The sequence below is a fragment of the Anas acuta genome, chromosome 2 (genome assembly GCF_963932015.1).
Source record: "Anas acuta chromosome 2, bAnaAcu1.1, whole genome shotgun sequence".
Taxonomy (NCBI): Eukaryota; Metazoa; Chordata; class Aves; order Anseriformes; family Anatidae; genus Anas; species Anas acuta.
Window position 1 is genome coordinate 153,747,822 of NC_088980.1, and position 25,378 is coordinate 153,773,199.

Genomic DNA, 25,378 nt, shown 5'->3' on the forward strand with positions numbered 1-25,378 from the left:
TATTAAAATATGACACCGCTTGTGTCTTCCCGAGCAGCAAAAACCTCCACTCAGATGCTCTGAAAAATCTTTTCATTTGCCTAAGCCATCTGTCAACAGGCCATTTCTTCTCTGCCTCTCCTTTGATCACACAGCCCTAATTTTCTCAGTGCGGCAATTAATCTTTCCCCCGATTTTTATATAAAGCTATTAGAGAGCCTTCTGAAGGCTCCACGTTGTACACCCGGCTGATACATGCCAGCCTTGGATTCCTATAATTACCCCTTTTTTCCCCTCCTCTTTTCTCCCTTCTCCCTTTTCCACCTGCTTCAATAGGACCACGGGAGCTTTTTGTGCTCGCTGCGCTGTCCTGTAGCAGATACCATCCCCGCCACCCACAATTCTGCTCCTCGAATTACCAATAGAAATCTCCAGACTCCTTTTTTTTTTTTTTTTTCTTCCCCTTTGGCAAACTACACGTTGGTATTATGTCTTCTGCTCCTGCAGTACGCTGCTCAGAAAATGAATGGTGGAGACGTCAGGCCGAATAGCGTGTGCTTAAAATTCTTCCCTATTTCAGCAGATTGCCGTTTGCTTGCATTAGGTCTCATCCCCTTTAATAAAAAACTTTCCTAGAATGAATCTTTTGATGAATAGGCATTGAGATAGTCTTCGGGAAAATAAAATCATTCACTTAAGGAGAAGTAGAACATTTAATGTGATTGGATACATCATCCTTCCCCGAGTATTCATTTCATGCACAAAATCCTTTTGATGCTTTATACCTTTAGTGTCACAATAAAGAAATCTTCTTATTACTGAAGAACGATAAGACAGTAAACAGCAGCTGTGTGATAGCACTGATGTAGCAGAACATATCCCCGCGAGGATTCTTGACCTTTCAGCCTTGGTTTTGAATGCTGCAGCTAAAAATATCTTTTCTCCGCTGACAAACATTACAGCTACATGCTGCAGAATAGCAATGAGGAGCTTTATGCTCTAATGGCTTTACTATAAATAGAATCTCTTCAATGCTAAAAGCTCTTCATTAAAAGGATTAGTGACTACAACACACAACAGGAACAACCGATACCAAACCTCAGGCTTTGTAGCACAAACTGATTTTAAATGTGCAAGATTGAAGATTTCCAAAGTCACTGTAATTTGGTCAGTAAAGCAGAAAGCAGAAGAGCTCTCTCTTCCCCATGCAACGTTTTGGAGAGCTGTCTGCGATACAAAATTAATATTTTGAGGAATCTGCTTCCTAGTGTTCTCATCTTCTCCAGTTCAATGCCAAATCGACTGTATAATGCGATGTCAAAATGAAGCACAAAGTCGCAACAAAGCCGATGTCTGTACTTGAGCATAACAAACGATCAGTTATCTGCTAGAGCAGAAAAAATTTTTCTTTCCTGCCCAGTTCGAGTTAGGGACACAAATTCTCCCAAGGCTGGGCTGCAGCACTCAGCTACGTTTTGGTAGGAGTCCTTCTCAGTGACTGAAGGAGGAGAGTGACAAAGGCAGGGGCAAGGAGATGAGCAGAATGGGGATCCTACTCACCATTTTGGGATCAACACTTAATAAAGCCGGTGTTAGGAGGTTACTTGGAGATGTGCTGGCACTTACACCATCAGACTGATGTCTCACAAATACTATGCCATAGGAAAGAGACCAGAGACAAGATGTAAATTAACGCAGAAAGAAGGCACGTTTGTTAAATGATGAGTTATCCTAACGTAGCAACAGAGAAAGACTGACGAGGAAGCCAGAAATTTTGCCGAAGAAGGTAAATATTACTTGCTAATCGTGACACAAATTTAGCACTTCCAATTCTTGGAGATAACAAGCTTGTCAAGTACCCTGTTAACAAACACACTTCTGAAGGATCCAAAGATCTCTTCAACTCCCCCGACACGCACTAAAATTGGGGTGTATAAGCAGTCAATCAGTGAAATGCAATCCCCTCTGAGATTAATGGCACCTGAAAACACGCAGTAACCCCACACAAGCACAGGGAAAGGAAACCGTTCTGTTCTTGGATGTGGTTTACTTGCTCCCATCCTAACCTGCACTCCCAAGCCATCTGTCAATAAACCATGCCTTATAAATTAGCATCATTTACAATTAGTCTTATAAACGGGGGTAGCATTTTCTAGTGCTAGTTCTGGAACCATACGAGGACTTTGGCCACAAGCAGAAGGTTCGCTTGGGACAGCTTGTTCACAATATTATCCCAAAAGGCCCCAAAACACAACACCAAGGAAGACTGATAAGAGAATATATATCAAAAGCCTAGAACACGTATCAAGCCTTCAGACCACTGAGGTTTATCTGTTATTCTGTGGCCATCTATGGCTCTCTTGTATGACTTCAATTGACAAAACACTGCACCATTAGATCACCCATCGATGCATCCCAATAAACTCAACCTCCAGTCCTTTGAATTTTAGTACTGTGGCCATGCAAAGATGTTTTTGCCTCAGCGTTTCTAATCTGTTTGCATTAAAGCACACATTGTAAGGTAATTCGGTGTTTATTTATTTAACAAAAGGCACAGTTTGATTTAGTTGGAACTAATGGCACACTTAAATACTTTGCGGGTTTCCCACTTTGATATTTGTTTATTGTTAGAGAACAGAAATTTAATACAACAAACCAAATATAGATGGCAAAAATAACTACGGATGCATGTTTCCCCTCTGATATTTAGACAAATGGCAATTTTTGATCCCCAGCAAAATTTTCTAATATGCAGAACTACATAGTTTTTTCATTTCAAATTAGAGGATTTGCTACTAACATGCCATATGCTGTGTGATATGTTTAACAGAATGTTACACTTCTAATTGCCTACCAATCAAGGGTTCATATTTTCCAACAATTAGCGGGGTAAAATATAAATTTCCTAGTGCGGTTGTTACTTTCAGGCACCCAACAGAGCCTTTAATATTTGAATGTACACATCTTGGAAATATTTTAATCCACATAAATTCATAAACGTGATTTGTCTTCATGAAGAGACCTCCGCACACGGAACACTGACTTAGAGAGGATGGGAAGAAAGGAGAATGAAAGATGCATTTCTTCTTACAGCATCATCTTTTTAAATCCCCATTATCTCCCATAAATGTTCTCAGATATCCAACCCCATAAATGGGGGTAGAGAACACAGGGGATGTGTGTGAGGGGTGTTACGGGGTGGGATGGGGTTTGGGATTTGGGGAGATGGTGGTGGTAACAAGGGATATCTACTTATAATGCCTTCCATAATGAAGATCCACTCCTAACAGCGGTTGAAAGGAAGAACTACGAAGATATTCCTGACTTCATGGGATCTTACAGAATAAGCTTCTCCAAACATTTGAAAATCACCCGGTTTCATGGGCAAGCACATAAAATTAAATATTCTTTATTTGTGCCAATTATGGCTGGTTTGAATGGGGAACAGAAAAAAAAAAACAGGAAACAGCTCTAGATAATCCTGATTAATTTCCACTTTCCTAGGCAGGAGATGGTATCCAAGCCTGACATTCATGCTACAGCTTTAGACATGTTTTAAGATATTTTGTGATGACATTAGCTTGCTTTTTATTTGTATCTATTAACTTACTTGCTGATATTCAAATTTCACTAACAAGTGATGAGTCTTCCCATCATAGCATTTATTATTTATGATGGAGCAGGAGAGCACTGCTTAATGAATAGCAAGATGACTTGGATTCATTTTCAAAATACAAAAAATCCCAAGTGACTTTTCACCTAGACATTATTATACACCAGTAAAATTTTTACTGAACAAAATATTTACTTCTATTTATTTCAGTGTTTACAAACTTGAATAAACTCAGTTTGCCATCAGAACACGAAGTAATGACAATTAAAGACTGACTAATCACCGCATATAAAACAGTTTTGATTTGCTATTAATTGCCAGATCCTATGTACTGAGATTTAATTTCTAGAGAAATGCTCAGGGCAATTCCACTTCAGCAGTGAAAATATTTGAACCTGCACTTACATCTCCTGTTTCTTTAGCATTACCTATAGAAGAGCCCTTTGTTACAGCCTCGTTACAGCCTCCTCTCTAGATTTTGGCATGTCACGAAAAGTATAGGAGTCATCGCTACAGTATTTGAGTTTAAAGCTTCTTTCCCGAGGTAGTTCAAAGACTTCATCACTGCCAGGTTCGGTATAAACAGTGCTACCCAACGATATCTGGAAGACTCGCCTACTGGGAATATGCATGCTGCTAGCTTGAACTTTAATGAAAATAAGTAAATAAATAAATAAATAAATAAATGAGTAACAGAGAGCGGGATGCAAATAAAATGTCGGCCAAAATGAAACGTCTGGGTTTCTGCACAGCACTGCTCCCTTCATCTTTAAATTTACCCATGCAGCAACTCCATGGTGAGTTCATATCATAGGACTAGCCAACTAAATTCGTTTAAAGGTTCGTTGATGGCACGGTGTATGGCATCCACAGTTCTGTGGACTAAAACTCCAGGTATAGGATAAGGGTAAATGCCTTCTGTGGCCTTTTCCGTAAATTAGTTAATGCTTCTGGATTATTACCAAACTGCCAGCACCAATGCAAAAGATACCTTAGAAGGAACAAGGATGGTTAATAGAGATGCTATACAGTGCTTTAGAGTTGTTCTTAATCTCACACAGTACATTGTTTTCCAAACAATTTATTACAGTAACAGAAGAAAACTTGGGAAGGTTTGGCCTGACAATCAAGTAGCTGATTTTTTTTTTTTCAAACACTCAAAATAACAGAGTTTCATTGTGTGCCACTTTGCCTTTTGAAGAACAGCTTCCACATTATCATCTCTAACCTCTGTTACAGCTGCCTTCCCTAGCAGGCATGCATCGCCCCATGGCACAGGGCTCGTCCGCCTCCTCCCATTTTTACTTGGCTGAGTTGTGTGCAGCTTTCTGAATGGACGTCCTGCTCCAAAACTATGCGCTATAGCCAGAAGGCCAAAACATTTCTCACAAGTAAACAGTCCTGAACTTCTCATTTTCATTCCTTGTCTTGCATCAAGCTAGCATTTTTTATATATATTTTTTTTAGTCTTTGTCTGGTGTTTACTCCTTCTGCAGAGATTTCTGAGTATTATTGGCTCCAAAGAACTGCATGGACTGCGTTACTGCATCTCAGAAAGGCAAAAATTGAAGAATATCCAGAAATTGAAGTAACATGCTTTGGTAGGCTGTTGTCAGATGTCACCCAAGCACTGTCTCCCTGCCCCTCCTCAACAGGACTGGGGAGGAAAAAAGGATGAAAAACCTTGTGGGTTGAGATAAAGGTAGAGACATCAATCACTGTCATGAGTAATATGAACCACTTGGGGAAGAGTGATTTTGCTTTATACCAATTGAAGTAGATTTGGGCAGTAAGAAACAAGACAGAATACTACTTTACTGCCACCTTTCCCAGTCCCAATGTTCCCCTTCACCTCACCCCTCGCTTCTAGCAAGGGGATGGGATGGGAGGGGATGGGAGGGGATGGGGGCTGCACGCAGCCCCCCCAGCCCCTCTCGGCAGCCCCTTCCTCCTCACCCGTGGCCCTGCTCCAGCGGGGGCCCTGCCCCGGGCTGCAGGGTGGAGATCTGCTCCAGAGGGGGCTCTGCAGGGCTACCGGGGAATCCCTGCTGCCTGTGGGCCTGGAGCCCCTCCTGCCCTCCTCCTCCTGGGGCCTGGGCCCTCTGCTGCTTCTCCCTCGCCCTGGGCCTCCTCCTCGGCCTGTGCCCGCTCTGCCCTTTTGGAAATCTGGTTTCCCCAAATCTTGGTGCTGGGCTCAGCTGGGCCCTGCCATGGGGCCGTGTCCAGCACCGGGCAGCCCTGGCCTCTGCCCACGGAGGCCCTGCAGCCCCCCTGCCAACAACATCCTATACATTTTGATTTCTAAGATTTTGCACGTGAATATGAAGAAAAGTTTAGTTACAACAAAAACTAACCAATTACTTGAAACTCCTACATACATGTGGGTTTCCTAACAATTGCTGAACATCCAGCTAGCAAAACCAAGTGCTTGGGAAGCAACACAGCACAAAACACGTGTTTGATTCCATGCTTTGAAGGACAACACAAGTCACCTGGATAGACAAATGCCATTTTGTCACTCAGAACGCTAGCCAAGATAATAGGAAAGAAGTTGTTATATATCTGACTCTTTAGCAGTGGAGCTGCAGGCATCAATCCAGCTCTCACTCGTCAGCCATGGAGCATCTGCCTGAGTTTGCTAAGGAAGACTAAGGGATGAAAAATGCTGGTGACAAAGGAATTTGAAATCAATTCATAAACCTTACAATGCCTGAAATATAGACACTTTTTCATAGCACTGCATTCATCTCTGACAGAAATAAGTCCAGATACTGCTTTACTATAGCATTGATTAGGAAGTTAAGTAGCCAAAGCGCGAAATGGAATTAAAATGTTCATCTGAAAGTTTTGGCGGTTTAATTATTTTGTATTTACTCAGAGGAATTACATTATTATCCATCTTAAACATTGAAGATCTCATTAGGCTAGAGGAGACTGCAGCCACTTGCTGATCACTGCGTTGTAGCTGGATATCAACAAAATTCACATTGATCTTAGTACATAAACTTTGAAAAGTGCCAGAAGGTTTAACAGGCTGGATTTGCTCCATCTTCACCAATTTCAAACTAAGATTTGTGAGGGAGGCGATGCTGGTCTCAATAGCCTACATCATGTTCTGTGAAATACTAAATATTCATTACAATTAGGGCAACTAATAGGAGATAACGACAGATAATCTTGAAAAGGAAAGCATGTTTACTTTGTTAAGGTAGAGATCATTAAGGATCCATGTCAGGAATGATCCTTCCGAAGAGCTAGTCTTGTCATGCAGATCTCAGGAAAAAAATATATATATTTTGCAACAGACACAGATAAAGGCTACTGAAATGACCGTGAGACAGGCGATAAAATAGCACTGTGCTATCAAGGAGACTAGGAGAGGTAGTCCTGACTGCTGTCTTGAAATGCACCAAATAAAAAGCTAGAGTAAAAAAGGGCAAACTTCAGAGACTGAGAAAAGCTATTTAAACTAAAGAACATTATTGACATGAGAACAAAAGGGCTGGAAATGAGTCACAAATAAATTTAATCTTGAAATTCCTACTCACAGTATGGTTCTGAGATGCAGCTCGATAAGTTTATAAAAGGCTCTCCAAACAACATTACTCTGAGACACTTTCTGCAATCTACTTCTGAATTAAATAACATCGAGATGTATATTTCATGTTATGATATTAATTCAAAAAACATGCAGGCAATACAAATCCCGATCTGTTAAGTACCCATAAACAGAAATAATTTATTTCAAATACATCCTAACAGTTAACAAGAATAAATAGCAAATAAATAGCAAATAGTGAGAGCACTGCTGATTAATACCTTAATTAGCAACAGAAGTTCACAAACTCGCTGGTTGCTCCAACAAGTTACAAGAAATTATAGTCACTGGGAAACCAGAAGTGGTCATTTTGCCTCTTTAAGCAGGCAAAGTTCAGGATGTTCACTCTAACTGACTGCTGTTTACTGGTCTTATTTTCATCTAATCTCAAACCTTTGACTACATTTATCACTCATTTTTCCTTTTCTTTGTTTCACAACCACTAGTTCGCAATTCTTTGCAAAAAAAATGTGTTTTCTTTCCGCAGGTGAAGGATATATGGGGAAAAGTGTGATAGAAATGCAAGCAGGGATGCAGTAATTGGGAGGGCCAATGAATCCAAATTACATGATATATAGGTGTAACATCATATTTTACCCCACCTACCCATCCGAGTGTGAGAAAGGCAAAGACCCCGCTGAGAAGCCCTGCTGCCAATGTCCCCAGCACAGCAGTGCTTGGCTGGAGCTCGGTTGCAGCTCTGAGCCCTCAAGTCCCACTATAATAAATTCACTAACGCTCCCACAGCTTGGGAGTGCTGTTCAAAGGCTTCCAGGCAGAAACATTTGGGGCTGGTGGCCTCTGTTTCTGCTCTGAAGTTTTTCACTGAAGGTTTCCAATGCTTTTAATACCTGCACTTTCCTTTAGCTTGAATAACCCAACCCCACCGTTGATTCAGATAACTGACACTTGACTGTTTATCAAAGCACAGAAATGTAATTATCCCTTGACACTTCTTTTAATTATTGAGGATTGCTGCTGCTGCTGCCTTTTTTTTCCCTGAAGTTTTCACATGAGGCAACCAATTATTTCTCTCTGTGTAATTCCAGACACTGCTGAGCCATTTCACCCTTTCTATATACCACTAACATTTTTAATTAAGACTCTTCCTTATTTCATCTCTTGTCTCTGGCCTTGATATGAAAGTTCTGTAACAACTCTGTACATGTCTGACACCACTGAGCCACAATTTTCTATGACACCACTCGAAATGTAATGAATAACAGAAAACAAATACAGTGTCTTTTGTTGAAAACCCTTACTGCAGCCATACTGCAGAAGACATTTGCTCAGCTCTTTTATACAGTAAAATTAAAAACAGCAACAACAACAAAAATAAGCCCATCTCTTTCTGTAACTTTTTCTAATGTATCCAAAGGTAATCAAAAACGCTACTGCAGTGAGTCTGAATTTTTGCTTGATAGGGAAATGCAGAGTAAAATAAGATCACTACTGAGTATACAATCATAGCTTGGGATGGTTTTTCTTTTTGCTTGGCTTCCTTTGTAAGAATCAGGTTAATTATTCAAATCAATCAAATCGAATTACCTCTTCCTTGCCTAAAACTGTAATATCTAAGTGTGTATATATATATATATATGTGTATGTATGTATACACACACACACATTATGATGACTTAATACAAAGGTCAGGTATATAAAATAAAAACTAAAGTAAAATCACAAAGTTTCAGCATCATTTTAGCAAAGAGACGATGGGGAGAAGGAACAGGCTAAGAAAGAAATGGAGAAAAAAGAGACAGAAAAATAAATCTCTTAAGCTAGAAAAGAGACAATTAGCAGCCGATTTTGAGAGAAAAAAAAAAAACAACACTATAAATGAGAAGAAGAGAGAAAATGAAAAAGAGAGGACTTCAGTCAAAGCTTGTATTTCCTCGTACAAATCTGTCTGTTCTAGTCTTATGCTCATAGTGTTGAGGTTTTGACAGTTGGAAGCTATTAATTTCAGCATTACAAGGCTTATTGAGGTGGATTTATGTTCTTTAAAGTCATTAATTCACTTCTGCTTCCTTGATGAAATGAGGGACTACTTCAGAACGAGCACTGCAAATTAAACCACCTTGCCTCCCCCCAGATCGTCTGTTCCCCAGAAAATTTCTACTGATCATAGAACAAGCTGCCCTTAAGTAAAGGGTCAAAACACATTAAGGGGGGGGGGGGGGGGTGTGCCCAAATGCAAATACTTTTAGCCAAATACAAAAATAAAAGAAAAGGCTTCCACTGAATTTGTTCAACTATGAACTTCTAAACTACAGCTTCTCCTCAGAAGATGTCATAATCCAGTCAAAGGACGCCCTTTTTCTGTAAAAGAGTCTCATCTAAGTCCAGGGTAGTCAGTGAAAAGACTTCTTTCATTTTACAGCACTCATGCCATTCGGTTCCAAGCGAATGACTTATTTTTTAAAGAGAAATAAAAGCTGAATAAAACCAGAAGCTAGATAAGGAAAGTTGAGCGTATGCCTTCTGGAACAAGGCTTCCTTTCCTGCTTACTGCCCGAAACCAATTACGTGTTGAACCTGTCCTACATAGGCTATTCAGAATATTCCTGATTGTACAATCAGCTTATTTTTCATTTCTCATTCTCTGCACACTTAACTGTACAATTCATTTAATTGCTGGGTAATTAAAATCCTGCCTGATCAAAGCATCTTTCTTGCCTCTCTTGTTCATACATACATCTTCTGATCTTTTTTTCCTTTATTCTTTGTTAATTGTCCACAAGCTGAACTATATTTTTCTGAATTTTATTCAAATGGTATCTTCTGTGTCCATCAAAGTAATAGAAATCTATTTCTCTGCAGATTCGGTGATACTTTTCACTGACTGCTTTACAAGCCAGCTTCTTTGTCCTTTCAATCTTCTTCCTTACAATTGTCTTTGAACTTCTTTTTGGAAATGTAACCCGTTTTCTTGATTATTTCAATAGCTTTCCATTTTTTTAATTTGGATGTTCAATTAATCTATTATTCAATTTGCTTCTAAAAGTACCTAGAAAATTAAGCACCTTGCTCTGACTGTGCAACAATTTATCATCTTTACGGTATTCCTCAATCACCTGTTATGGCTTAACTGCAATGTCGTAAGCAATATTCCTACAAAGAAGTAACCTATGTATGCTTTTTTTTTCTTTAAAAAGACAATAAATTTTTGTAAAATGAAATACTGAAAACAAAGTAAGTCACTTAACTCACTGGAACAAAAGGTATTAGGTGCACATGCCTGATTCAAACCTGAATGAGTTAATTGTCCTGCTACCACAAAGTTTTGGGTTTCTCCTTCCTTTTCGTATCTGATCAATCTGGTAGTTTCCTCTCTGCCAGTATTCCTGCTCTAAGATTGTATTAAAATCCTTAAGCATCTTAGAAAAAAAAAAAAAAAAACTGCATTTATTAACAGACAGGTACTATTCAGTTTGTTCTTATGCCAAAAGTTGCCTGATTTCAGCAATTTCTTCCCCTCCTTGCAACCTGGTCCTCTGACAGATTTCCAGCGATTCCACTTATTTCCTATGCCCTGATTTTGATAAATTAAAGAATCAGTATCAGAGAAAGTGGAGTTCAAAGCAAGAGAGATTGTCTCAGATGTTTGAGTAGGGAACACAGAATCCACCTGCCAGATTTACTCAACTCGGTATCCGAGCAGATTTTATTCAGTGTGGTAACATAACCCCATAATCATAAACCCAACAATAAGTCTTCAGTACTTGATCGCCTCCAAAACTTTACTTTTTCCTGCTCTGGTTTGATTAGAGCTCTTCTGTAAGAGTTTCCCATGGGAGGTTTCATTAGAGACTTGTGCAGACATCCCATGCACCTTTCCTCACAGCTGAATCACGCTGGTACCTCAGAGCAACACTCAATCAATCCCTCTCCAGTCACTTCAGACAGCTGAACTTCGAGCAGATTTCTTTGTTATTGGGCTCAGAACAGATAATCTTCCTTTCTGGACTTACATTTCATCCATTTCGGTTATGGTACTTTGATTTTTGAGATTATCTATTGATTCCTGCATGGTAGCCTGATCTTTTTGAAGAGACTGTGGTGCTTGTCTTTGAGCCAGCAGCATATTTCATCAGTATGTTCTTCTTCCTCCTCGTCTTTTTTTTCCTTTTTCTTTTTTTTAAAGCAAAAATCACTATCAGTTCACACTGGCAAAGCTGTAAAAGAATGGTCCTAGACCAATGCTTAGACAACTCCATTAGTATTTATTACTCCTTTTCCCTTCCAGCCTCTTCTCCCTGCTTTGATAGAAATTCTGGGCCTGCAGCTTCAGCTACCGGTTCCTTCAGAAACCCAAGAAGGATGTAACCACTGGCTCTCTACCCAATCTAGGAGGTTTTGTTCATTTATTTTCACCTTTTGGTGCTCTCTTTATTCTTAGTACCTTTTCTTTGAAATCGCTACTAGGCAAGTTATGTCTGAAACCCTTTCTCTGCAAGTTTTTCCCCTCAGTTTAGAGTAACCAAGGCTTTGGTAAGAATTAGAAGCAACAGCTGATTCCTAGCATTTCACACAATAGCATGTTTTGACATGTGAGAATGTTACTTTTGTGCCAGATGCCCTAGTTTTATCAAGTTAGTCCTTTTTTTTTCAATGTACTACCCCAGTCCCTTAACACCTCCCAGTAACTAAAGCATGTTGCTTATTTGACATTGCCAAAATATCCTCCAAAGCAGCCTGCACACAAGCTGTTAAGATACGAAAGTGTTCCCACCTCTCTTAATTCTTAAAAATAAAAATGAAAAACCTGAAGGTTTTTCTAAATGGATGAGAAAGGTTGGTTACCTAGTGAAATTCATTTACCACCCAACTGTTTCTCGGTTTCTGCCTTGCTATGAATCACACTGCGATTCTCTCTCTCATAGACAACTTTCTCTTCAAATTTTCTGGCTACCGTTTTCTTCAACTTACTTCTGAAGGTAATAGCCAGCCTACTGTAATTCTGAAGTACAAAACATTTAAGAGTATTTTAGTTTGATAAATGACTAGAATAATAACCGTAATATTTCTGAAGGACAGACCCTGATATACCCACCCGATCTCTCCATATTCCCAAGCTTATCCCTACGTAATCCACATGATCCCGTGATAATGAGTGATTTGTGTATTAAAAGAGAAAGGAAAACTGCTTCCTTGCAGTTCCCTCTTAAAACTATTCTTTTAACAAATACCAAGATGTGATTCAAAGACGGAGGATGAGCAATGTTGTAGGACTGCCCCAACTAAACCCAAACTGTTAGCAGTAACCATGTCTGCAGAGATCTGGCTCTTTTTAAGTGAGGCCTTGGAGGAGGGACAAACTGTCAGGGTGTCAAGATAGCAGCCAGGACACAGGCTAAGGATGTATGACTTCCTCATCTGACAAATACCTTAAAATATTTTCCTCTGTATTCAGGACATGGCGATTTGACACTGCTGCAATCTCGGAGTTAATCACATAAACTGTGGAAAGGAAGATTTAATTATGGTCTAAGGTCAGACTGGAAAATACAAAATAAAATGGGCGAGTAGCTTCAGTAATTAATTTTAAGATCCATTAAATACATAAGCTGTGAAAAATTATTCTAATTTGATGCTCTTTAAAACAAACAATATGTTTTTGAGATAATTTCGTTAAAAAGTAGTACTTCGTAGGATGTTTTGTGAAACATCACCAGACAGAACTTCCAAACAAGCTGTTGTGGATTGCATCCTCCTAAAACACACCAACATACTTTAAAATCTACCTTTCCTCTTGATGCTAACTACTTGGAAGAGACAATTTAACACCATCCGTCAGTTCTGACTTTTTGAGTTTTCTGTAAGCACAACATGCCCGCATGATGCAAGTAAACCAACAATTTATTGTGGGCCCACAACGAAATGTAGTACACTCTACCTATATGTAAATAACTAAGACGTTGACCCACCACTTTCCTTAATTCTGATCTGGAAGCAACATTTAACAGCAATATTGTTAGTTTTCCCTTCAATAACATGAAAATGAAATATATTGCACTGTGAAAAGGTGTATAAAATTAAAGGAATTGTTATCAGCTGTCTTGAAATTCCTATTTATTAGAAAGTAAGAAGTGAAGAATGAATGGAATGAGCAAATGAAATAAAAGAATGAATGAAAGCAAAAGGTATTTCTGGACTTTGCCTGGGGTGATGCTCAACCATCGCATGGTTCCTAGAATACTATTGCAAATACAGCCTTTATAGCTTATTTATAATCATTGGTTTTCAGTTATTCAGCCAGTTTCTACAGGGAAGGAAAAGCTAAATGTTTGCCCTATATATTATGATGTGCAGCACTTCAAGATTGGTCTACAATTCTAAATTCCTAAATCAAACTTCTACAATAAATCTTCACTCTATCATGTATGAGGACCATCAGGAAAAAACATCTTCACTCTGTGGTTGCAGCCAGCAACAGAAGTTCAGTTTCTTTTGCTTTACAAAGGAGGAGAATTGCAAAAAACTTTCTGTTGTGAAATTTATGTACAGCATGCAAAAAGTTGGGAACGTCTCCCTTTAGATGTGGTTGTCAAATTTGAATGCAGGAATATCCTGGGTCCAACCTATTCCAGGTTCAATCAAAAGCCCATTTCAAATTCAGTCTATTTCAACTTCAGTAACAACATTTTGTGTATGGCATTCGTACCTATGATTATTTCCCTATAAAACGCAGAAGAGTACCATCAAACTGATAAGTGTTTGGTCTCCAAATTTTGCTTGCTTGCAAAACGTAGCAACATAAATCAAATACAAATCGAAAAAATATCTCACTGCAAGCAATTACAATTGCCTCCATCTGATCGTTTGCAAATCAAACCCCAGGACTTGCATGACATATGTACGCCTTGGAAGAGTCTTGGTTCTTCTCATTAAACTTTGCAGGCTATGTTTCCTTGATTTGATCATATTAATATATGCACCTTAAAACCACATCTATTCCTACACTTGGTTTGTTGCCCAGCAATAAAAAGAAAATATGTCATAAATTTTAGAGAACATTGAACTTGCTGGTGTTGAGCAAGATCATGTTTTTCAATTACGCGTGATTTACTAACCTTGCTAATAGACAACTTCATTTTACGGAGATGTCCTAAATCTTAAAATCAATTTTAACAACACATTAAGAACTCTCCCTCTCTAGCCTTTGACATATTTTCTTTTTTACGATTCCTTATGTTTTAAATACTGTTCCCTTCCCCGGTCATTTAATCATATGAAATCACAACCCACACTGTCCACTAAGAGCCACTTTTTTCCTCCATTTGACAACTCTCAGAGCTGACTTCTGACCCTTAGACCAAAACTTCACTGCCACTAACTTTTAATTCTACTCTTTGCCTTGCCTTCGGTGAAACAAAGACAGGACTGTCAAGTTTCCATGAAAAATTATTTCAATATGCTTTTATAATTTTAGAAATGTAGTATTAACTCTAATATAAATTACATCAAATTTAAAATAAATTTTGAAGTCCAGCTTTTATAATTTTGAACAAGAGCCAGCCATTTTTTTAAATCAAAACCATGTTAAATATTCATTCGTGTTTCAATGTGAGCCCTTATAATAAAGTAAACCCTTCAGTGTAACCATCAATATAGGAAAAGCTTTGAATAATCATAGGATCAATTTCTTGATACAACACGAAGGCAACATTTCTTAGCCAATATATTCAAAGGTTGTATTACAATGATGGCTAATATAAAGAGTGTTCATATTAAAACGCAAGATCATCTTTCTTACAGAAAAGCAAAGCTTAGAGCAAAGTGAGGTTCTGACTACAAACAGGATGATGATTAAGAGGAAAGAAATTCAAGTGGCCGACACTGCTATATTACATTATTCTTAAAAGTAACTTATCAATAACATCAAAAAAAAATCAGAGAGGCGGGATGATAAAAGAACATTTGTAAAATACTGCTGCTTTAATTATACGTATTAAGATGACAGGTCTTTAAGTAGCAATGGTAACGGTCAAAGAACGTTTAAGACAGCTTGCATAAGATTATCTCAATATTGGTATTCAGCACAGACCACCACCACTAAAAAAAGCAGATTTGTACAAGATAGTTAAGGTCTATAATAAACCACACGAAAGCACAAACACTGTTTCTATCACTTCAAAGCAAAAGGAAAAAAAACAAAAAACAAAAAAACAGGAAAACAAAATGTGCATTGCGTCTTTGACGATGATTTAAAACATGTAATACTTTACTATGCCTCTAACAGCTGAGTAGGAAACGTAATCTGGCTAAAATTGAGTCTGAAGGACGATGTGTCACACTGGAAGACAATCTTTTAATTCCTCCTCCATCCCATACACTAATAAAATCAAAATTACCCTGCCAATGCCATGGTCTTTCTGAAGGACCCCAGTAGCTTTCCTCAGGATGACTGCAGGTAGGTTTACCTGGCCACAAGGTGGTGAAACCAGGTAGCAAAGATTCAGCTGCTGAATATGGGAAGTTAGAGTTGAAACTGAAATTTCTCCATTGCTTTTTATTTTCTTTTTTGTTGTTGTTGTTTTCAAGTAAAATCAGATTTTACAGGTATGAGACAGAGAACATCACGGAGTGTTGGTTGGTGTTCATATGTTCTCAAAACTACAGCAACTGCAACTCTAACTGAATTAAGCAACCACATGAGAAATTACCAACTGCACAGGCAATTGGATTTTATTGTAAATCGGTGCTACATTCATGATTCCCGAATAATTCATTAAAATATCAATGAAAATCACCATTTAGGCAGGATTAGCAAACACAGCCCTATGCTTCTAAAAGTCTCTTTGACTTAGACGCTAGTAGACTTTGGCAGTTAACTGAAAACTAAAAGAAAACCAAGAAAAAAAAATTGAAGAAGAAGAAGAAGAGGAATTCATCCTTAAAATAATCTCCTATGCAAAAATGACAAGGAAAGATTTCCAAGCCCAGAGCCCAGACTACAAACCTGTTGAAGGTCAACGGCACTCAGTAGAACTAAGATGACTCCCAAGTGACCTGAGATGACAACATCCGACACAAGCTGCCTGTTTTACTGATGAGGACCAAATCACCAAAGACAGACATTCAAGCAAGTGTTACCAAATCTTTGAATCCTCTGAAGAACACCTGCCAGGTAAGCATGGTTTCAGAGACAGATGCTTAAAGTTCAACATGTTTGCAACACAACAGATTCGAAATACTACCAGTTTTAGCCTTCTTATCAATATATCAGGTGCATATACATTTTGACATATGAGTTGACAGTGGTCTGTATGCTTGAAAAAAACAATTTGAAAGAATAAATGTATGCAAATAATAGCATTTGGGGTCTTTTAAGTTTAAATAATTAGCTCAGACAATGCTGATGGACCATTGCTCCTTAAAAGTGGTCCCCTCTGAGTCATCAAATTAATTAGAACAAGGAACATAGAGTTAAATTTGCTTTTAAAACAGACTTTGAAAACAGTTTTCTTACAAACACAGCACTTCTTCTGTAACCGATCATTGCAATAGAAGAGTTGGGGATAAAACACCCCACGTTCCAAAATCTCTACACAAGCCTTGTTGAGAACCTCAGACACAAGTCAAATTATCACACCTCTTCAAAATTAAATCAATTAAATATTTAGCTGTTGGAACATCGCTGTAAATACAAAGTTAAGATTTACTAAGATTACTAAAAAAGATACTAATGCAAATGTCTAGATTATGGTGAGAAATATACCATAAATAATATTGCAATTCCATATGAAAATGTTTCAGAGAAATTACTTTAAAAACACGCACTGTCAGGCAAAGAGAAAATTTAAGCAGCAGCCACCTCTCCTGCAAAACAACTCCAACCACAAATTACAGGAAAAAGTGCATGCTCAGGTTTCATATACACCATCACTGAACAGCAATACTTAAAATAAAATTGATATAAATTTTACGGTTACATTCAGCTAAGCAAAACATCTAAAGGGAAAAAAAAATCCTAGCAGATTCTTCTGTATCACAGAGTAACAGTAAATGAAAACATTACCATTCTCATGCAGCCAGAAATTACAAACCAGTACGTCCTCAGAAGAGATCATCAGTAGATTTTGACATTACTCACCCCACTGGAGAGGAGCCAGCTGTAGATGCTCCAGGACCAGTTGATTGAGAACGCCTTCCACACTTGCTTCTCCTTCACGCTTCAAGGAAGGGTAAATTAGAATTAAGGAAAACTTTGATTCAGAGAGAAAAAGAGCATGTAGCACGCACAAATTTTATTACTGGAAATCAAAACTGCAACTTCAAGATTCATTAAAGGTTCAAGTTTTATATTTGGTTGTATTAGTCAGTAAATTGGCTAACAATAATAATTAGAGCAATTTGTATCTCTGGAATATAAAAATTTAATTCCACTGAGGAGCATTAAATATAAATATGCAAAGGTAAAATGTGTCTGAACAATAGTACAGCACAAGGGGAAAAAATCTGGAAAAAATGCAGAATCTGTAAGTATATGGTGCAGGTTCATAACTCAAAATGACAAGTTAAGAACAATTTGGAAACAAAAAGAGATAAAATACAAACCAGAACAAATGTGGGGCAGGTTAGTTTTGAATATTGGCTTGGTGCAAGTTCTGTGGCCATACAAGGAATGGTAGAGAATTTAGTGACAATGTCATTATTTGATCTTTAAGGTCCCTTCCAACCCGAGCCAGTCAATGATTCTATGAAGGGCAAACATCAAACCAGAATCACACGGGCATGTAACCTGCAGGCTTCCCTTCCACTCAGTCCTGTATGAACTCAGTGACAACCTCAGACTGAAATGAGAAAATATATTCTTACTCTAAGGACAGCAGAGAACTGAAATCACCTGTTGGGAAAAAGAGAATCTATGCGTTTAAAGGGCTTCAAAAACAATGGAACACGAAGATATCATTTTCCATTTGAACAAATTCATAATAAAAATTATAAATAATATATTAATATGATATCTATATAAAGGGGTGCATGAGGAAACTTATTTCAAAGAACACTGGATTTTTTTTTCTAATTCTCTGATTTCAGAAGAGCACTGAATTCAAAGGGCCTTGAAGGACATACAAACATTAGAACCACTTTGTATTTAGCCAGTGTTGCATTGACTGGCTTTGGCACAATTTTGTGCCGCAAGAAGCTCCTGTCTCAGGTAGGCTGAGAGGCGTCATCTTCTTTGTGCCCTCCCTTCAGGTATTTCACCTTCAGGAAGAAGCGGATGTGGAGCAAGCAAGGCTCAGCACATGAGCTTCTCAAAAATTCTCCTTATCCAAACATAATAACCAGATGTGAAGTGCTGTCCCCAACATCTTTACAGGCTGAACTCCCAGGAAGATGCCTCGAGGCTTTATCCAACTACTCCAAAAAGAACTGGAGCCACTTTTCCCACAAACAGATAAACTAAGATAGAAAAATCTATGAGTTTTTATAAACAACTCCTTAAAGCCATCAGTTCTTTTTCTGCAAAACTCTGAAAAGGGTGGCACATCATCAGACTGATGAAGTATGTTCTCATCTGAGTCATTTAAAAGAAAATTAACAGGTACTGAAAACAACTAATTTCTACCACAGGACATAAAATTATGTATTCTTCAGAAGGTTCAAAAAAAAAAAATCTAGAAACCTCACACTAAAAAAAGAAATCACAAACCTTACCAGAAGAATCTGAAAGCCATAAACAACCTTGCAGAGACCCACCTATTTGGAAAGTTCAGGACAGCAGACTGCCACCTCAGAAAGACATTGCTGCTGAAAAATAAAAGCCAGGCCACCAGCACAACAGAATAATTGGCATCAACCAAACTGCGAGATAGAGAATACATATTTGGAGGGCTTTATAGACGCAGCAGATAAATAATTCTGTTATCACATCTTTAATCTAAGGAATATAAGCAAGGGAAAGCACTAATAAAAAGGCAGTATTTTAAAGAAGTTTTAAAACAGAGCGGTTGCCATTACCCGTAATGTTAAGCTAACTTAACTGTAATTTACTTACAACTGGCTCACAGTGGTGCCTGGAATATTATAAATTTTTACTGCTTAAAGCTCCATGGAAAGCTTAATGCCTCAGATACCATTATGAAATGACTATAAAAAAGGTGATTCTCCAAAGTTTATTGTGGGTAAATGCTATCAAAACAGATCCATGTATTCATAAGGAAAACACATTTTTGCAATTTCAAATTCAACACATCCACAGATTATTTCTACAGCCAACGACCTGTTCAACTCGATGCAGAATATTTTGCAATGCACGTGATACTTCTGCAACAGACCAATAAAACTATGGGAAGTTCCTCCAGGTGAGTACAATATTCAGAAGAAAGTCTTTGTTTAGATCATTGTTCCCACCCTCTGGCAAATATGTACAATGATTTTAATACATATATGCATATCAACTAATAAAAATTACCTTTACACACTTTTTAAGCCCCATGTCCAGTTTTTGCTTCCTGGTACAAGACACCAAAATACTGGATCAAGTTCCCTGGAGTGCTGCCCAGATGATTATAGAGTGCAGGAGCACACAACATAAAAAGTTGAGAGAACAGGGTTTGTGTGGTCTCAAGAAGAGAAGAAAGCCCAAGAAGAAATTTTACTGCTCTCTGCCATAGTGGGAGAGTATAGAGAAGATGGAGCCAGACTCTTCTTGGAGGAACACAGTAGTGTGAAGTGGGGCAACAGACACACGTTGCAGGGCATGGTGTTCTAAGCACCTAAGATATTGCCCACAAAGTTCCCTAAGCATCCAGACCAGGTAAAACCCCACTGCCAGGCAGCCTCAGAGACAAAAATCACCAAAGAATCACAGAGAAACTCGGTGTGGTGGGATGGTCTGAGCATGCCTAGCAGGCACGAAGAGCAGTGAATTTCAAGCCTTTGGTTGCCAATTAAAGCAAATCAGCTGGTTCCACTCTTTGCTCAAAGTGCAACCTGATGAATGACAAGGTCATGATCTAGAATGTAAAAGTCATTGAAAAAAAAATGCTCAGATAAACAGAAGTACAGGCTGTTGAAGTCTGACTTTGTAGATTAAATCTCCCTAAATAAGCCTCCACACATTTTCGTGACCTGCCACAGTGATCAGAAACCTGCTGTTCCGTAGCAGTCCCATTTTGAAATGCCTCTGTTGACCCAGGCCTCAATTCTAAGAGCAAATTTTTTGTTTTTAACAGCCTGGAATGAAACAGATGCCTTCCAGTTTCCACTACTCATGTTTGGCAATTCAAGACTTTTGTCTCTTGGCCAAGAAAATGAGTTTCAATGCGGGCCTCGGATGCAATGAACACACAACGACCAGATACTATTGAGGAAAAAAAAAAAATAATTTTACAGAGTAGACACGTTCACTTCATGTTTTTTTTTTTAGCAACAACAGATTGTGTATGATGTAAATTGTTTCATACTAAAAACTTGAATGACAACAAATGAATTGGTTATTTCCCCTAGGAAAACTTTAGTTTTTTATACCAACTTGGTTGCCTAATGTGTGGTTGGGTGCCTCCATTTATAACTCTGCATTGTTACCCAAAACCTGCAGCTTAAAAATACAAGAGAGTTTTAAAAACCATTTCTGTATTAAAATTACTGACTTTTCTCTGTGCTATGCAGCACTCCACACCTTGCATCCTTCTACAAAGATTTATTTTCACTAACATATTTCTGAGTTCTTTTGCAAATAAATACAGGTGGGAGCATGCTCACAATCATAAACAAATTAGCAAATGTTCATAAATAAGATTATACTAATGAAAAACAGATTTAAATGATTAATGAACACAGTTTACTTATAGCAGTAGCCTTAGTCATATTTTAAGCTTTCTGCTTTACTATTATTGTGGTATTTTATTACTAAAACTAATTACATGCAGTTATTAAGGTTCCTAAATTTAAAAGTTACCATTGCAAACAATTGCTGATGCTAAGAAGCTGTATGGGAATGTAAAGCTCCATTCAAATAAAGTATTTCTTAGGAAATCTATCTATAATGAATTAAAAATGCCACAACATGCAATATTCCCCTAACTGGCAATTCATAATTATGATCAAGATGAAGTCAGAACAGACAAATAGAAAAGTAAATTTCAGTAACAGTTACCAGGGGTTTGCTGTCAAACCCAGGCAGCATATCAAATGAGATGACTCAAGTTTCTGTCCAATACATAATTATTTCAAAATTTTGATTGGCTACTTAGATGATGAAATACAAACACATTCATAAAATTGATGTATTTGGAAAAGATGTCAGTGTTCAGAAACCTAATGAATGAGTGGGACGTTTAAAAATCAGTTAGGTGAAATTAAAGGAAGAAAAGTTCCAAGTATCAACTGGAAGGAGTCAACAAATTCATAAAGGGAAGTTGGGAATAATTATTCAGGTGGAACTATATGCTCAAAATCAATCAGGTACAGGACACTTGGAAAAGAATACACGTTATTCTCAGAGCAAGCATCGGATCTGAAACATGGAAGATGTAGCTTTTATTTCACAAGAAGCCTCACCTGAAGTATTGCTTACAGCTTTGGATTCCACATATTGAGAAAAACATAGCAATGCGACGGAAAGAAAATGTGGTTTGAAGAAAAAAAAAAAAAAAGCGCTGGCAATTAGGTTTAAATATAGAAAAGAAAAATCAGAGGAGACATAGGCTGCAATTTCAAAACCTGTAAGAAAACGTTTAAAATAGGACAGGCTTCATATAAATCACAGAAATTAATGCTGAAAAAAAAAATAAAAAAAAAATAAGTCTAACTATTAGAAAAGTTAAAAATGGAGTTTGATATTTAAGGTAGCACTGGAAGTTTCATTTGTAAAGGCTGCTAGTGTGAGGTCCCAGATGTTTTTATCAATGTGAATCCAAAACTTTACCGTCTCATTTCACTGAAATAGCATTTTTTTTCACAGGAAAGATCAGAAATTTTGTGTCTGAAAACAAACCTGGGAGGAGCAGGAGACAGGGCAGAAGAGGAATTTTCCACTGCATGGCTGTACAAATCACAAAATGGAAGCCAGATTTAGAGGTTACTGTCTGAGTCTATGCTCAAAGGGTGGAAAACATCAAAATTATATCAGGTTGTTCAAGGCCTTGTCCTGAATTTTTCAGTATCATCAAGAATAGCAATTCTACAGCACTTGTGGGCAACCTGTTCCACTGCTGGACTGCCATCACCATGAAAAGGTTTCTTCCCAGTACCTAACTGGAATTACTCTTGCTGCACCTTTCTATAGTCATCTCATCCTTGCACTGGGCATCTTGCAGGGTCTGCTTCGGTCTTCTCCACAGCCATCCCCTAGGAACCTGAAGGGAACAATCAGATCCCAACACAGTCTTAGCTTCTCTGGAAACCGGAGGCCCAAGAGGCCATTTTTCTCAGCTTCTTCTTGCACCTTGTGTGCTACAGCTCCCTCATCATTTTGGTGGCCTCCTACATGGTATTTTCAGTATCTCCATCACACTCAAACATCAAAACAGTACAAAGTATTCCAGGTGCAGACACAGAAGTGCCAAGGGGTTGATAACAGTCATTTATCTTGACTGGCTATACTCTCACCTGTGCAGGACAGAACAGAGTGAGCCTTCATCAGTACACGAGTGCAACACTGACTCATACATGATGATGTCCAGCAGAACCCAACGTTCTTTTTTTCTAGCCATCTCATTTCTAGCCTATATTGATGCACAGAATAGCTCCACTCCAGCTGCAAGAATTTCCTTTGTTGTTGTTGCTGAAATCAGTAGGGTTGCTCCAATCAACTTCTCCACCTTGTCAAGAACACTCTGAGTGACATCCGTGCCCTCCAAGGTATTTCCACATCTCAGCAATTCAGGAATCCACATTCTCCCACACATGCTTGTCTCTTCTCTGTTGTTCTCCCACTACTTTAGAGGCTTTGGTGTCCATCCTGTGAAGTACCAAGCTTAAAGCCAAGCTCAGTAGACCAGCCAGGCTGCTGGCAAAGGTGTTCTTACCTCACTTGATCAGGAGAGGGTTGAGAAGAGGCACCCAGAACTACAGGATGGAGACAGACCACTTAAAACACAGCAGCAAATTATGCCAAAAACCACTAGATATAAAACTAAAGCATAAATAACCTCTTGATGGTTAGCCAAGTTGCCCCTAAGCAAACCTTTCTGTGATCCCTACAAAAAATCCCTTCAGCCAGGTGAACATTGATAAATCCTCGCGTATTTTTCTGAAAACGAGGATCACTTGAAAATGACCAAATTCTCTGAAATGAGTCTGAACATATCCAAATTTCTTCAGTCAAAATGTAGCTGGTAGAGATTAATCCAATATCCTGACGAGCAATAGTAAATGGTGGGTCTAACAAGGACTGCGGTAAAGAGCACAAAGAGAAATTTAACCTACCCTTCATCTTCCACATGGCAGAAGTGACATTTCTTAGCTCAGGGGTTTGAAGAAACCAGGTACAGAGTAGCGGTATGAACATAGAAAGACACAGCACTCAGCAACAGATACAGCACTCTAAAACCTTTAAAGAACTCTTAGTACAGATGCCTAGATCCTTAAGACAGAATGCATAGAAGTTCCTTGCAGAAAACATAAATTTTGTTTAAAAATATTTAGAAAACATGAAGAGAAGCATAAGTTGAAAATATTAGCCACCTTAATACTACATGTGCTCCATCTGTTCGAATCCTGTGTTAAAACAACAAACCTTGGTTGTTAAGCTGATACCAGATGCCATCTACCAGATGCTAAAAAACAAGACAGCGTGTTCTTAATTTAAATTATCTCAATACACCTATAATCTCAATGACACTCTAAATTAAATTACTTCAGAATTTTTCTTAATTGAAACGGCATGGCAGTAAGCTTTCACAGAAGAAGGTCTATTTTCTGACTAATTTTCATTCTATCAAAAATGTACAGAGGTTACACTGAATAATATACCATGTTGTCTTTACCTCCTGCCTTCAGCCCTCCAAAAGTATATGAAAATTCATCAAGCGTTACAATACTTTCACAAATGAAGCACTGAAAAAAAAAACCTCACTCGAAAACCTGAATATTTCAATGAATAAAATGTATTTTATATTTCAATGAATAAAATATTTCAATGAATATTTCAATGAATAAAATGTGCTTTTCATACTGGAAGATATTCCTGATGCTCCTCAAGACATTCAGACGCAACTTGAAGTCCTCATTATTTGGGAACTATTTTTGGCCCTACAGGGGTTCTGTATAATTTTTCGCTACATCCTGAACAAAAGGTCCTTGAAAGCAAGGAGAGGAGGGCAACAAAGTTGGACACATGAGAATGGCAGGAAGCTGCACCAGGGCAGCTGGACTTGATGATCTTTGTAGGTCCCTTCCAACTGAGCTAATTCCACTCTATTCAAAGGCATCCACACATTTAAATCTGAAACCTTTGTTTGTGGGATGCTTTCATATAACTCCAAAATGCTGTAATAATTTAAGGAATTGTAATCTTCTTACCAAGACGTTAGTTTCCTTAAAAAGTGTAAGAAATTGAGTTACTCTCCTTCTATATCATTTCTACCACATATCTAATTATATTTAAAATATAAAAACACTTGACACAGGAGACGCTTACCAACTTTTCTGTGGTTACTTACGAACACTGAATCTCTCAAATTCTAACCATGGCAACTCATTTTTCCACTTTGCTGTATTCACAGTTTTCATCAGTTTTTATTCATTTCTAATAAATTAAATAATATACCCCCTCCCTCGTAAACAATACAAGACTGATTGTAAAAAAAAATGTCTGAACTGTGTTCCCTAAAGCATACTTATATTCTCATGCATATGTTTAGCACAGAAAGATTAGCCGGAGAGTTCAACATAGTTCAATAATGGCAGATACCAAAGAGATTGCTTTTTCTTACCTTTCTAAAGGCTTTTGCAAGAACTCCTTCTCTAGTAAGGAATAAAAATAACTATATCCCTTTGCATTTCTGCAAATACTTTTTATCTCTTCGCTGCAGGCCTCTGAAGGAAAACAAAGCTTACACAGTTAAGCTATCCGTCCATTTCTTAGCATATCTTTCCACAAGTGTGTCTGAAATAAGATCTGCTGGCCAGCATCAAATTAGTCTGGTGGAAGGACAGCTGCCTCAAAAATGTGAGAAATTAAGTTTCTCAAATTTAGCAGAAGTGTGAGGAGAATTGTTTGTTGGTTT

General features: G+C 38.0%; 1 protein-coding gene across 5 annotated transcripts in view; it reads right to left on the reverse strand.

Moving 5' to 3' along the window:
• The window catches only part of TRAPPC9 (trafficking protein particle complex subunit 9), a 479,897-nt gene that overhangs the window by 224,031 nt on the left and 230,488 nt on the right, over positions 1 to 25,378 (reverse strand). For all 5 annotated transcript variants that reach the window (XM_068672718.1, XM_068672714.1, XM_068672715.1 and 2 more), the window contains one exon: positions 17,290 to 17,380. In XM_068672718.1, coding sequence (XP_068528819.1) covers positions 17,290 to 17,380 — 91 coding nt within the window. The remainder of the gene's footprint in view (positions 1 to 17,289; positions 17,381 to 25,378) is intronic.